This window comes from Paramormyrops kingsleyae, chromosome 2, assembly GCF_048594095.1.
Source record: "Paramormyrops kingsleyae isolate MSU_618 chromosome 2, PKINGS_0.4, whole genome shotgun sequence".
Lineage (NCBI taxonomy): Eukaryota > Metazoa > Chordata > Actinopteri > Osteoglossiformes > Mormyridae > Paramormyrops > Paramormyrops kingsleyae.
Genome location: NC_132798.1, coordinates 22456231 through 22468832, shown reverse-complemented (window position 1 = coordinate 22468832; position 12602 = coordinate 22456231). Strand labels below are relative to the sequence as shown.

General features: G+C 38.8%; 1 protein-coding gene across 3 annotated transcripts; it reads right to left on the bottom strand.

Moving 5' to 3' along the window:
- Positions 1 to 638: 638 nt before the first annotated feature.
- gkap1 (G kinase anchoring protein 1) lies at positions 639 to 10626 on the bottom strand. Of its 3 annotated transcripts, XM_023803161.2 has the most exons (14): positions 10514 to 10625; positions 10316 to 10380; positions 9714 to 9742; positions 6593 to 6828; positions 6110 to 6268; positions 5883 to 5960; positions 4139 to 4259; positions 3977 to 4005; positions 3746 to 3898; positions 3451 to 3537; positions 2166 to 2229; positions 1791 to 1861; positions 1627 to 1707; positions 639 to 1064 (listed from the first exon to the last, which is right to left on the bottom strand). In XM_023803161.2, exons 4-14 carry the CDS (start codon positions 6818 to 6820, stop codon positions 1035 to 1037), a joined length of 1101 nt encoding a protein of 366 aa, XP_023658929.1. In that variant the 5' UTR covers positions 6821 to 6828; positions 9714 to 9742; positions 10316 to 10380; positions 10514 to 10625; the 3' UTR covers positions 639 to 1034. The 3 variants fall into 3 exon arrangements, with proteins under 3 accessions (XP_023658929.1, XP_023658931.1, XP_023658930.1); XM_023803163.2 differs by lacking the exon at positions 9714 to 9742 and having other exon boundaries at positions 10514 to 10626; XM_023803162.2 differs by having other exon boundaries at positions 10316 to 10589.
- Between the last annotated feature and the right edge of the window lie 1976 nt (positions 10627 to 12602).

Here is a 12602-nt window from a genome sequence, read left to right as displayed (position 1 = left end):
GTATTAATTTGACTGGAAAATCCACAGTGAACTTAATTTTAGGTATTAAGGCTTGTCAAAAAATCCACATGAAGTGCTTCTGAATTGCAGTTCTTAGTGCAAATTGACCAGTGTGCAGTTCCCCAGGAGCTGGAGTTTAAGGGTATTAGTGTGTCAGCTGCAGGATCTGAATCAGTGACCTTCCAATAACAGGTAGAATCCAAACTAGTTGAGCCACACATTACCCCCAACTTACCAGTGATAAGACTCAGTCACAGATTCCAATAAATCTATAGAATTTGTTAGTGTATCTTTTTACCTGATAAACTAAACAGAGGATTTAGTGTATCCTGGCATTAAGCCAGAAGCATCTGCAGCCTGATGGCTTCAGCCAACACCAGTGCTCATCAATACTTATTCAGTCAAATGGCAGCTTCTGTCGGGGCATAACTGCCTGGAGGAGGTTTGGAGAATACATGGATAATTGGTTTATGTCAGAGGCTTAACCTGACTGAGCTCCAGGTGAAGCAAGCTGCTTTAGTGTAGCTAACTGAAGACGACTTCATGGACTAACCTAATACATGTTGTTGAGCATTTCAATCCATAGGTTCTTACTGTTCTAACCCCACAATAAAAAGTCACACTTCGAAACTACAGAATTTACACTGGAAAAGTAGTTTATCTTGGGGAGGGGAAAGGAAAAAAATAATAATTATACAAGATTTTACATTGCAATAGAACAAACTGAAACCTGAAGGTAAATACAAAACTTGAGAACAAAAAGGAATACAAGTGCCAATGGCTTAGACTGATCATCGATTAGAGAAGAAACACATCACTAATAAAGATTAGGAAAAAAATATTTAATTAGATCAGCCATTTAAAAAAAGAACACTGCAGCAAGTCAGAAGTTAATGCACTGGCTGGCAGCACTGAGGGACAAGGCCGACTGCCACTGGCCCAGCATCCTCATGTAGCCCTGTTCTACACTCTGGGGCAAGCCTGACAGAGTAGAAGTTCTGGCAGGGAAAAGGAGAATATCCTGAAGAGGTGATTCAGAGGGTTTTTTGCCCCTTCTTATTTCCCTGCATAAACGAAACAAAAATATTCAGCAAGTCATTTCCTGAATCATTTCAGTAGAATGATACTTTCAGTTCAAACACACATTTAAAGTTGAAGAAATGTAGAATATTGTCAGATATACTACATGTACTTAATTAGCAAATGCTTTTATCCCGAGAGACACACAAGTAAGGATCAGAGAGCAGACTCTGCCAGTGTCCCTGGAGCAATTGTGGTTAAGGGCCTTTCTCAAGGATGCTTAGCTGCAAACTGCCTGAGAAATGCATGATAAATTCAGACAGGAAGTGCACCAACATCGAGGAAGAGGTGTATATCAAATCAGTTTGCTAATATTTTACTGAAAATTACAGTCAGATTCTGTACAACAAATCAATACTAAACTCTGAATTAACTTTAGATGCCTTGATTACCAAAAAAAAAGACCAATTTACATGCAGAAAAGTCTGACAGTTACTTTCCCTTCAATCACCCTACTATCTGAAGAGTGAAAACTGAATACACACCCACTCACCATGCTAGAAAGCCATTCATGAAAACAGAACATGGAATGAACTTGTACGATACCTGATGGTGTTTTGGCTGCTCAGACTGTAGGCCTTTTACTTTGGACTTTTCTTGTTCGAGGGAGGCGTGCAATAATGATACCTTAATAACAAAAAATAAATCTGTGTTCATCTGTTTTTAAAAACAAATGGAGTGTACCAACCATACAGCTAATGAACACATACCTGTGCAGACAACTCCTCCTTTATTTTCAAAAGTTCTTCAACTTGCAGAAGAATGTCTGCCTTATCTTTCACTAAAAACACAAGATTCAGCCAAAGCCAGTTACAGTGAAATACAGAACTAGTAACATCGAGCAACAATCAGACCATATGTTTTTAACAATCTGCAAATAATTTTTTTCACACCAAGTAAAATTATACTTAGGAAGTCCTTAAGAAAATAAGTATATATGATCTTAACTAGACCTTATTTAATTGACATTAAAACATGGCATATTGCTTCAAATGAATACTTCCATTGTGATGTAAGTGCATAGAGCATGAAAATATGCTGTATGTTTATACTTTAGGACATTACACGGGTGCCATTATACTCACTCTCTCCTTGCTGAAGCATCTTTAGTAACTGAGTATTTCTTGCCCTCACTTCTTTATATTTCACCTGAAAACAGCAGAATGAAGAGATGACCTTCCCATTCACCTCACCACCACACTCAGGAAATCAGACATCTTTTCCAGTAAGAATACAGAGTAGTGCTTCGGGCTGCATAATGCCTGAGGAGAATGTACCAGGGTACCTGCAGGTTTAGGCAAGTTCAATGTCTTTAATGACTTCTTAAAGTCAGTTTCACAATAACTATATCAATAACTATAATGGCAAGAAAAGCATGTAATGGCATCCATTACTTTAGATTGATGGCCGTTTCATGTTTCCCATATGCAGATTCCATAGCTTAATTCCAATTGTGCCAATTGTTCTTCCAAAAGTTTGAAGAACTTCATGCACATTGTACAGTAAGTCTCATATTCATCATCATTAACAGGTTTCAACCATGTCACCCCCACTGGGGTCACCCAACCAGTTTTCATTGAATTTGCACTTTCCTCTACTGAAAAGTGATGGATAATATTACATACTGGGTAACATGCTAGTTATGTGAAGCTCCATCCCGCCCACGTAAGCATAAGTGAAACCAACAGCAATCATTTATTCGTGACTGACTAATGAATGACACAAATGTAATAGTAGCAAGATTTTTTTAATGCCTTTAATGATATTTTAATGCCTTTTTTTTTTTTTTAGATAATTATTTTTTTTAAAGACATAAGGATCTGAAGGGACACTGTTCAGACTAGCTGTGGTTCAAGCAGATTTCTGGGGTGTATGCCGACTAAACTCCACGTACAAATTTGCACATGGAATCATTTGAAAATTCTTTGACATGTTTAGCCTATTTGTTCTGGTAACACTAAGTATTTTCCCCAATTGTATTACAGTACAAAACATACAATGCAGCATTTGGTATATGCTAGCTACCATGGCAAGCACAGCAGGGAAAGGATTCTTGTTCTTATTCAAATTTTTAAAAATAGGCTTATTTATGCATGACAACTACATGGTGCTGTTTCTACCTGAATGTTATTTCAGACAGCCATTTTGAGTAACAGAAGAGTAATGTAAACATTGCACCCAAAGGATCGTGCACAATAGGGATAGTGGCTTTCCTGGAGATCCTCATGGACACAAGACCTTTCCCACACACTGGTGGGAACAAAGCTGAACTTTTGTTATTATATCTAAAAGATAAAAGCTGAAAATTGGGTTGGGTACAGAGAATGTGGTGAGGAAAGCATGCAGGCTTCTGTGGTCCTGAAACCTTACCTCCCACTGGGAAATGACCTTCTTTAACTTTTCAATTTCCAAGTCTTTCTTTTCAAGTTCATATTTTAGCTGTTCAGCTCTTACATCCTAAAAAAGGGATAATGGTTTAGGCTTAACATCAATTGCTGAACACAATGCATCACTGACTGCCCTGGGGTTTAAGGTTGAAGGCTTAAGTAGCAATGAAAGACATACAGACATATTTATTCTGAGACTGGAACAATAGTGCCAAGTCTGCATTAGTCAAATTGGACCTACTCGCCACGTTCTGGTCTCCTACATTGGGAACCCTTACTGGCTCATACTCCACTGAGGTGGTGACCTCCATACTGCCGCTATTGCTGAACTGCTCCCGTCGCTTCTCCCTCAGTACGATTTTGCTGACATCGTCCTCCAGCTTGTTGAAGAACCTGTCATCATGAGACGCAGGATGCACAGGTTTCGGCTCCTGGGGGGTGGTGGTGAACACTGTCATTGCTCAGTCATATTCTTCTTAAAATAATATGCCATGACCCGTTGTACTCACCTCTTTTTCTTGTCTCCTGCTAAGCTGATCTAAAATAAAAATTGCAAATTCGTGTTCAGATTTCAGATGCCACAAATACGTAATCCTGTCAGCAGTGTGAGCCACTCTGAATAAAGGAATTTACGTAGTAGACAAAGCATGTAAGGCGACGACTCAGCTCACCAAAGCTTCCCTCAGTCTGGAAGTCCTTCAGAGACACCGTGAGTCGCTTGTCCTTGCCCTGCTGATTTTTTCTTTTATCCCTCTTGCTTCCCCCTTTGGTATTTTCAGTATTTTCATATTCCTGTAAATAAAGCCTTTATAAAAACACCAATACCACAGACTGGGGCATTCAAAAAAAGAGAGGAAAATACAAGCACACACTTAAACCAGCTAAAGTATGAGCTTCCAAGAAGCTATCCTAGATGTTCAAATCAAAACCATTAGAATGAAAACATTTACGTCTATTGAAAGCCTGTATTGGTCGGGGGAACTTGAAAGTGTGAATAAATACAACCCAGTTTACACTGCAGCTCCATACGGCAATCATGCTTTAGGAGTGCAAATATGGGAGGGCCAAACAAAACGCATGCCACGTGAGACCTTGGGGCTACTCAGGCTTCATAGCTCACTGCAGATCCAGGACCTGGTCCTCCAACTCCACAACCGGCCAAACAGATGGTACTTAAGACTCTGCTGGCCACCAGGTGATGTAGGCACTCTGACCGTGCGCTTCAGTTAATGATCATGGAATCAGAACTGGGACAAGGCAGGGAATACTTCAAGTAACAATAATTTATTTTTAGTTTTCATAATAGGGGCATAAAGATGAATCGATTATTTAGGTGGCAATTTAATGTTTGGGGGCAAAATCCTCTTTAAAGACACTCTAACTTTAACACTCATCAAAGTAACAGTTCCGGCATGTGAAACTGCAAATGCAGGATGGCAGGGAAGAGGTCATGGGTCAATAATACTCATAAAGGAAGTGCTACCGGGTGGTATTTTAGTGGTACGGTGATGATCTTCGCACTACAGTGCTTTCAGGAAACTCCCCCGTTTGGTAGCACAGATCTCTCTCTCTAATGGTTAAGATCATCTTTGCACTATGATGCTTTTTTTTATAATGCAAAAAAGTCTGTCTGCTATCCGCGCAAGCAGGGGTCAAACTTCTGAGGCAGCGAACTAGATAAGCAAGAAGTAATGTTAGATGCAACATTTCCTGGTATAAAAATTGGTATTGGCCGATATTCATTAACAATCAAGAGATCGGCATCAGTCCAATGTATTAATCTTAGTCGATATTTAAATTTCATCAATAATGAAAGTCAGCAGTAACATAGCTAAAGACAGAACTAATTAAATAATGGAGATTGGATGATCAGCCGTTTCTGTAATAGAGGATGAGGGATTATGTCATTTTATTTATTCACCACCTCATTCTCGACGTACTGGCCTGCGACAAGTTTATAATGCATGCAATTATTTACTTTGTTTTATTCCTGTACAGTTCAGTTGTTGGCTTTTTGACAATTTACACTGGCTTGTTCTCCCAGTTTAATTATTTTTAAAAAAAAGCTCTGGGACCAGTTTCTTTGTAATATTAATGTCAGTGAAGTTTAAAAAAAAAAAAAAAAAAAAAAGTGTGAATTTAGGTTATCAAAATATTCAAATAATCAATTAACCCAAATGAATTGTCATAGAAATTAAAGATTGCATCAAATCGGATGTATGAAATGAATCTTTCAATAATCAAATCGAATGGCCTTGGGGCCATTAATGCTTCATACCCCTATTGCACATGTAATTAAACAGCATTATAACATGTGTACTGTATGGAATTAAAAACTTAACTAGGCAGGTCCAATTACTGTTCACACGAGATGCTGTGGAACAGAAACCACGGCGGGTCCACTGGGAATGGTACCTTTTTGTGCTCCTCATACTCCAGCTTGCTCAGAATTAAGGCCTTTTCCAGATCTGCTTCATAAAGTTCACTTGTTAACTGGGATAGACACAAAAGAGAGCAATGGGTGAGGTGGCAGCTCTGCTGTGGGAGGCAGGGCATTCGCCAAGCTCCGCCCCGCCTCCGGCAGATGCACAAGGCTGCAGAGGCCTGCAGAGGTCCCAGAGGCTAAGCTTCCCAGGACCTACCACCTCGTCTCTTTGCTTCCACTGCTGCCAGTTCTCCTGTGGGGCCTCCTGCTCGCCAGCGGAAGGGTGAAGCAGTTCGCTGGCCACGCTCTGCAGGGTCGGCGCCGGCTGAGGCACACTCGACTTCTGGGGGAGCTTCTTGAAGGCCAAGTTCCTCAGCTGTCAACCACAGGAGAAAAGACCTGTTAGCTAGTTAGCAGCCCTTGACAGTGCACAAAGGGCGAAGGAGTGAGTACAGGATTGTTACTCGGGTGAAGTACCACTTCTCATCTTGGCACCCTAGTAGACAGCTCTCAGCACTTATGTGGGTGGAAACAGGACTGTCAGAAGTGGGCTTTTGGTTTATCTGGGCCAATAAATGCACTAGAGAGTTGGGATCTGTCACTTATGCCCTTCACTCATCTCACCAACATTCATTTTGGTCAGGCCTTATTCCACTTCTAATTCAGCATGTATATTCTGACAGAAGGCCGTCAGCCATACCTCATTAGCCTCACTATGCTGCTGTTCTTTCTTCTTCCTCTTTTTGTCCTTCTTCTTCTCACTGCCCTGGCCAGACTTGCCCCCCGAGGCCTTCCCGGCCCGGCTCTTGCCGGAATCCTGGGCAGCCTTGTTCTTGCATGCTTCAGAGTCGGAATCAGAGTCGCTGTCGACCTGCAGCAGTGCGAAGCGCGAGGTCGTCGTGGGAACTGAGATCACAGCAGATGCCATGTCGGTACCTGGATGAGTATGGGTGGAGTACACCAGTGGAAAACACACAACTTAACCAAACTGTCGTTTGAGAGAGAGGAAAAAAAACAATAATGGCTAATGAGAAATCAGAGATTACAGATCAAAAAGTATAGATATCCCAACACACTACTGTTTGCTAAATTTGTGGCAAAATACTAAATAAAAGCAGAACTGCATTCAGCAGACACTGATGATTTGCAGAGCTCACCAGTTTCACTGCCAATTTAAGGCAAGAATCACCAAGTAAATACTGATAGGTCAATCCAAGGTAACCATTACTGCAAAAAGGACAATGCTATTTCACTTAGATGAGGAGGAGAAGATATACACCTTGGTGAAATTATATAGTGACTGACTAACTATTCAACTTAAAATTCAGCAATAATTCTATAATTGCCAGTAAATTAGTATACATTTAGAAAATTCTATTTCAAAATACACCCAAAGGAAATCATTTTTAGACAGGGGATATATTTAGATAAAGGTTTATTTTTAAACACTAGCAATTTAAATGAATTATATTTAAAAATAAATTCAAATGGTGATTCAGATGACACTGACTGTCAGTTAAGTAATCACAGATATGCTATGTTGTCCTGCAAAAACTCAATATTCAGATCTGATTTTAAAATTCAGATTTAAGTTCTTAAATGCAGTGTTATGCTTGACTTACAAGTGAAAACAGAAAAAACTGAACCCCAAGACTGCACAATCAATACACTTAATAAAAGCAAACAAAAAACACTGACATTTAAAAATTTAAAAGTTATTTTTTAAAATGTACATGTAATTGAACAGAAGGCTATTTTAAAACATACAAAACTATACATACAAATTAAAATTAAGAGTATGTATTTGTTATGTTGTGATCTGACAAACAGCCTCGTTTTGTTAGGAGCTGGTAATATACTCTAACATTCAAAAGTTTGGGAACCCATAAACATTCCTGTTTTAAAAACTATTACTGTTAATCACCAATGTAGCATTAGATCATAAACTGACAATATATTATTTCATAACTATATTCATTAAACAAATTGACATTCATCAAAGAATTCTCCATTTGCAGCAATTACAACTTTGCAGACCATGGGAATTCAAGGTCATTATCTTGAAGAAATTTCAACCCACGCCTCCCTTAGCTCTTTCCAGAGATGTGACTGGTTTTTAGGGCACTTTTCCTCTGACCTTATGGTGAAGCTCATCCTAGATGAGTTTGACAGGGTTGAGATCTAGTGATCATGTCCAGTGTTGAACAAGCTACTTAAAAAAAAATGTAATAAGCCAAGTTACTAGTTATTCAATTAAATATATCTGTGGTACATGAAAGCTACACATCAGAGAAATGTACCAAGTTACGTAACAAAAGTAGCTTAACTACACAGAAGCTACTATAAAATCCAGTCTCTGGGACCAACTTCTGCATAGCTTAGAACCATCAATCTACATGATGAAATTTGCACCAATAAGCTGCTGGCCACATGGGATGGCCTGATGTAAAATACAGCTATAACCTTTCTGGTTCATTATTCCTTGCACTCTGTGTGAATCTCCACCATTGCAGCTCCAAAGCAGCCCCATACCATTACGTTTCCTGTGCCATGCTTGATGGAAGGCATCAAGCGGTTCTCCAGCATTTATTTATTTGCTCTGTCTGTTGTTATCCTCTTAGATCCAAACACCGCAAGCTTTGACTCTGCCTACCTATGCATTTTTTGTACCCACTTGTCCTATGCAGAGTCACAGGGGTCTGCAGCCTACCATGGATGTTACAGGCACAAGGCAGGGAATTACCCAGGATGGAGTGCTGACCTATCATCCATCCATTATACTTTTACATCCAGTTACCCACCATGTAATGTCCGTGTCCTTCTGCCAATTTTAACCTTTTCTTTGTATTTGCCATATCCTCCTCAGACCCAAGGAAAAAAAGTGTCCTTCAATTTTAGGTTATTTGTCTTTGGAGGAAATAAGACGTCTTACAATTTAGATTTTTTCAAATTTATTGTTATTTTTAATTTCACAGCATGTCCTCTTTAGTGTACAACAGGAATAAATACATTTCCTTACATCAGTGAAAAGATAGATGCAAAAATAAAATGTCCACTACAATGGACATAAATGAATGGGTGGGGTCTCAGGAGGATATTTAAGATATGGCTTTTCTTGGAAACTCCAAAGCCAGCAACCCGGAGTTCCTTTTTCATTCTTATAGATGACACTGGAATGTCATATGTACCGTTTAAGAAAGCAGCTGAATCAGGGCCTGCAAGGCATCTGTTTCTCAAGACTACAAATGCTGATGTACTCCGGACCCTATTGTGCAGTTGTGCATCTAGGCTTTCTACTTTTTTTGCCATCCTGGTTAGATCCAGTTTACCCTGTACTTTTAAGAAAGTTTCTTGGCAGTCTGATACATGTGAAAATCTTCATTTCGTACAATAGACTGATCCGTTTCTTACGAAAGCGGTTTCATTTTGGCCACAATTGAATCCTAGGAATTCCAGTATCTTGAAACACAAGGGAAGACTTCAGCAATATTTTATTTAATATAACAGGTTTCAGCTGTGCCAACAGTTACTCAGGTTTAATAACCAATTAGCATTTGGATATGATTAATTAAGGAAGAGCTGAGTTACCATTAGGAGACTGGAGTAATGCCTGTTGAAAATAGGTCTTTGTGGTCATATGTAAATAATTATAAATCAGTTATTTAAGGCAGTAACAGTCATTTGCCACATTAATAATGTCTTAGCTATATTTCAATATCACTGATAAAAAAAAGGTATCACTTCTTTGAAAAATGAAATTCCATAGTGATTCTAAACTTTTGAACGTTAGCGTGCGTTATATGATTATAAGTTTTACATACCTAAAAATATTGCAGCTCCTTTTGCGTAACTGAAATGAAGGAAAATAATTTATATATTGTGGGAATGAATGACTTCACCACCATTTCCGTATTAACAACTAGGTGCACAGTTTACATTTATCAACACGTAATACATAGGAGTTTGTTTTTTTAGTAATCGTTACATCGCATTCAGAAGAATAAAGTTTTTTTTTTTTTTTTAGAAATGAAGTAGCTACAGCAAGCTTGATAAGTCACCGAACCCCTTTCTTTGGACACATTTGTCCCACAATCTTTCTCACTGATTACGTTTTAAGGAGCAGCGTAGCTACATAAATAAAATACTTTCTTGTCATCCAACAATAGCAAAAGAAGACAAAAAAACATTCACAACTACAACACCTTCAAGATCCCGCATGAATGTTTATTTTAACAGCGATTCTAATGCCCGAGGCTAACTCGTTAGCAAGCTAAAATAAGTACAGTAAATGACAATTACACTACAAAGAGAATAAAATTTTAGATTAACGGAATTATCGAATTGTACTAATATTGCATTATGAGTCGCTGAGTGTTAAAATTGTAATAAACATTATATTTAAAAGCCACTTGAGCCCGTTTACCTTGCTGGTCAAGTACTCTCGGTTGCCTCCTCGTCACGTCAGAAAATCAGCGAAGCTACGGCAGCCTTGAAGTACAAAAAGATCGAGTGTCACCATTCTATTTATAATTACACATGTGAATTACGGAGGCAATTCTTTGTACTTGAAATTGCCTCATTATACGCAGATAAAGACATCGCACAGTAAATATAGGCCTACCAGTCTAACAAGTGAGACCTAACTTCCAAATCTGGAGATTGCGGCTAAAGAAACCAGCGAGGGATTTTCAGAACTAGAGCAGTTTGCCCAACGATCATGTGCTTCGCCTCTATAGTTACGAGGGGCATGTTCTTAAAGAGCCTGAAGATAAATGGAAAAGGCGAAGAGAGCTGTGCAAACTAAGAATAAAATACGAAGAAAAGTATATCATTATGTCATTGTGTAATTATTTGTCGGGAAGATCACCATAAAATGATATGGACAAATTATGTCTCAACGAATATAAGAAGGGATGCAAACATTATATTTAATATTATTTCAAAGTATAAAATAGTCAGCAAGAGAAGCTGTCATGTCACCCTTTCGGAATATTTTCACCCTGCTGGTTATAGTTTCAGTGAGATATCCTATATCAACACCCACGTCAACTTCAGAAACTGAAGGGAATTATCCTTTGTTTTTCAAATGTTTTTATGCTGTTCACTGGCTGATTACATTTACCCCCCTCATAGAATTACAATTCCTCTCATTTTTTATTGTGCTACTGATTAATGTAGAGATATTAAATTAAAGCGACAAATCAAATGAGAAAATACATCATACAGGGTGTATACAAATATACACACAGACTTGCAAGACAGGTGGCTTGGACATTCTACGCATCTCTCATCTCTGTTATTTTGAATGCATGTTATTTTGAGTGCTTGGGGAGGAACTTCAGCACCACAGGTAAGTTTAGTGGGATATACTATTTTCTCACTTTGAGTAAAATGTCAAACACACTTCATCTTTATGCATTTTCCCTTTACGCCTTAAATAAATTTGGCACAATATTATTTTAAATAAAATAATGTAATAATAATAATGTTGAAATACAATGACCAATATTTTATCTTAAATAAAGGTACATTTTGATACTGATTTAGATTTTTGTCCCAGATAGTCTGAATCTTGAAGTGGTATGAAGTGAAATCAAGTTTTTTAAATTTACTACGTGATTCCAAATTCATAGCTTCTTTGTGTTTTAAGTCGCCACCATTTTATTGCAAACTTCTCCACTCCAATAGACCAATGAAATCTCCATTCCTTTGTCAATCGGCAGCTTTATTCACTCTCCACATAAAGACTGGCATCACTGTTGTCGATCTTCTGTCTTGTGTTCCTGTTTTTTGCCTGCTTGTGGTTTTGTAATCTCAAACGCTGGTGGTAAATCTTTGAGACCTGCTTTGGGTGATTGTGCCGGAATGAGCGCAATATAAAAACAGTGGAAGTTAATTAGCAAAGCAGTTTTAGAAGTTTGCTGAATTTTCCTGTTACTGAGAATGTAAAACATTATTTGGCAAGAAGAAATCAACAAAACCTGTGAATGATACCATAAAGACTGGGTAACTGATGGAGGGGACTTAGAAGTTTAGGTTCTGACCCAGAAAATATGTTTTATTTACCAAAGGGGCATGAATACAGGGCAGATAATTGTATGTGGGTCCCAATGGGCCCATAATTACTGTCCTTGCAGTTACAGTTTAACTAGCACACATACACTGATCAGCCATAACATTAAAAACACTGACAGGTGAAGTGATTAACACTGATTATCTCATTACAATGACATCTGTCAAGGGTGCCATTATATATTAGGCAAGTGAACAATCAGTTCTTGAAGTTGATGTGGTGGAAGCTGTAAAAAATGGGCATGCTTAAGCGTCTGAGCGACTTTGACAAGGGCCAAATTGTGATGATGTGTCAGTTAGATTTTCTCTAATACTGCAGGTCTTGTGCGGTGTTCCCAGTATGCAGTGGTCAGTACCTGACGAAAGTGGTTCAGAAAAGGCTAATCGGTGAACCAGCTAGGGGGTCTTGGGCACCCAAAGCTCAATGATGCGTGTGGAGAATGAAAGCTAGCCCATCTGGCCCGATCCCACAGGAGAGCTATCGTAGCATGAATATCTGAAAAAGTTAATGCTGACTATGATAGAAAGGTGTCAGAACAGACAGTGCAGTGCAGCCTGCTGTGTATGGGGCTGTGCAGCTGCAGACCGGTCATAGTGCCCATGCTGACCCCTGTTCACCACCGAAAGCACCTACAATG

Coding starts and splice junctions, on each gene's coding strand:
- gkap1 (XM_023803163.2), bottom strand. CDS start 6,820: ATGGCATCTGCTGTGATCTCAGTTCCCACGACGACCTCGCGCTTCGCA. Junction 4,006..4,138: donor CCAGACTGAGGGAAGCTTTG/GTGAGCTGAGTC, acceptor TTTTTATTTTAG/ATCAGCTTAGCAGGAGACAA. Junction 1,862..2,165: donor GATGCTTCAGCAAGGAGAGA/GTGAGTATAATG, acceptor TTGTGTTTTTAG/TGAAAGATAAGGCAGACATT.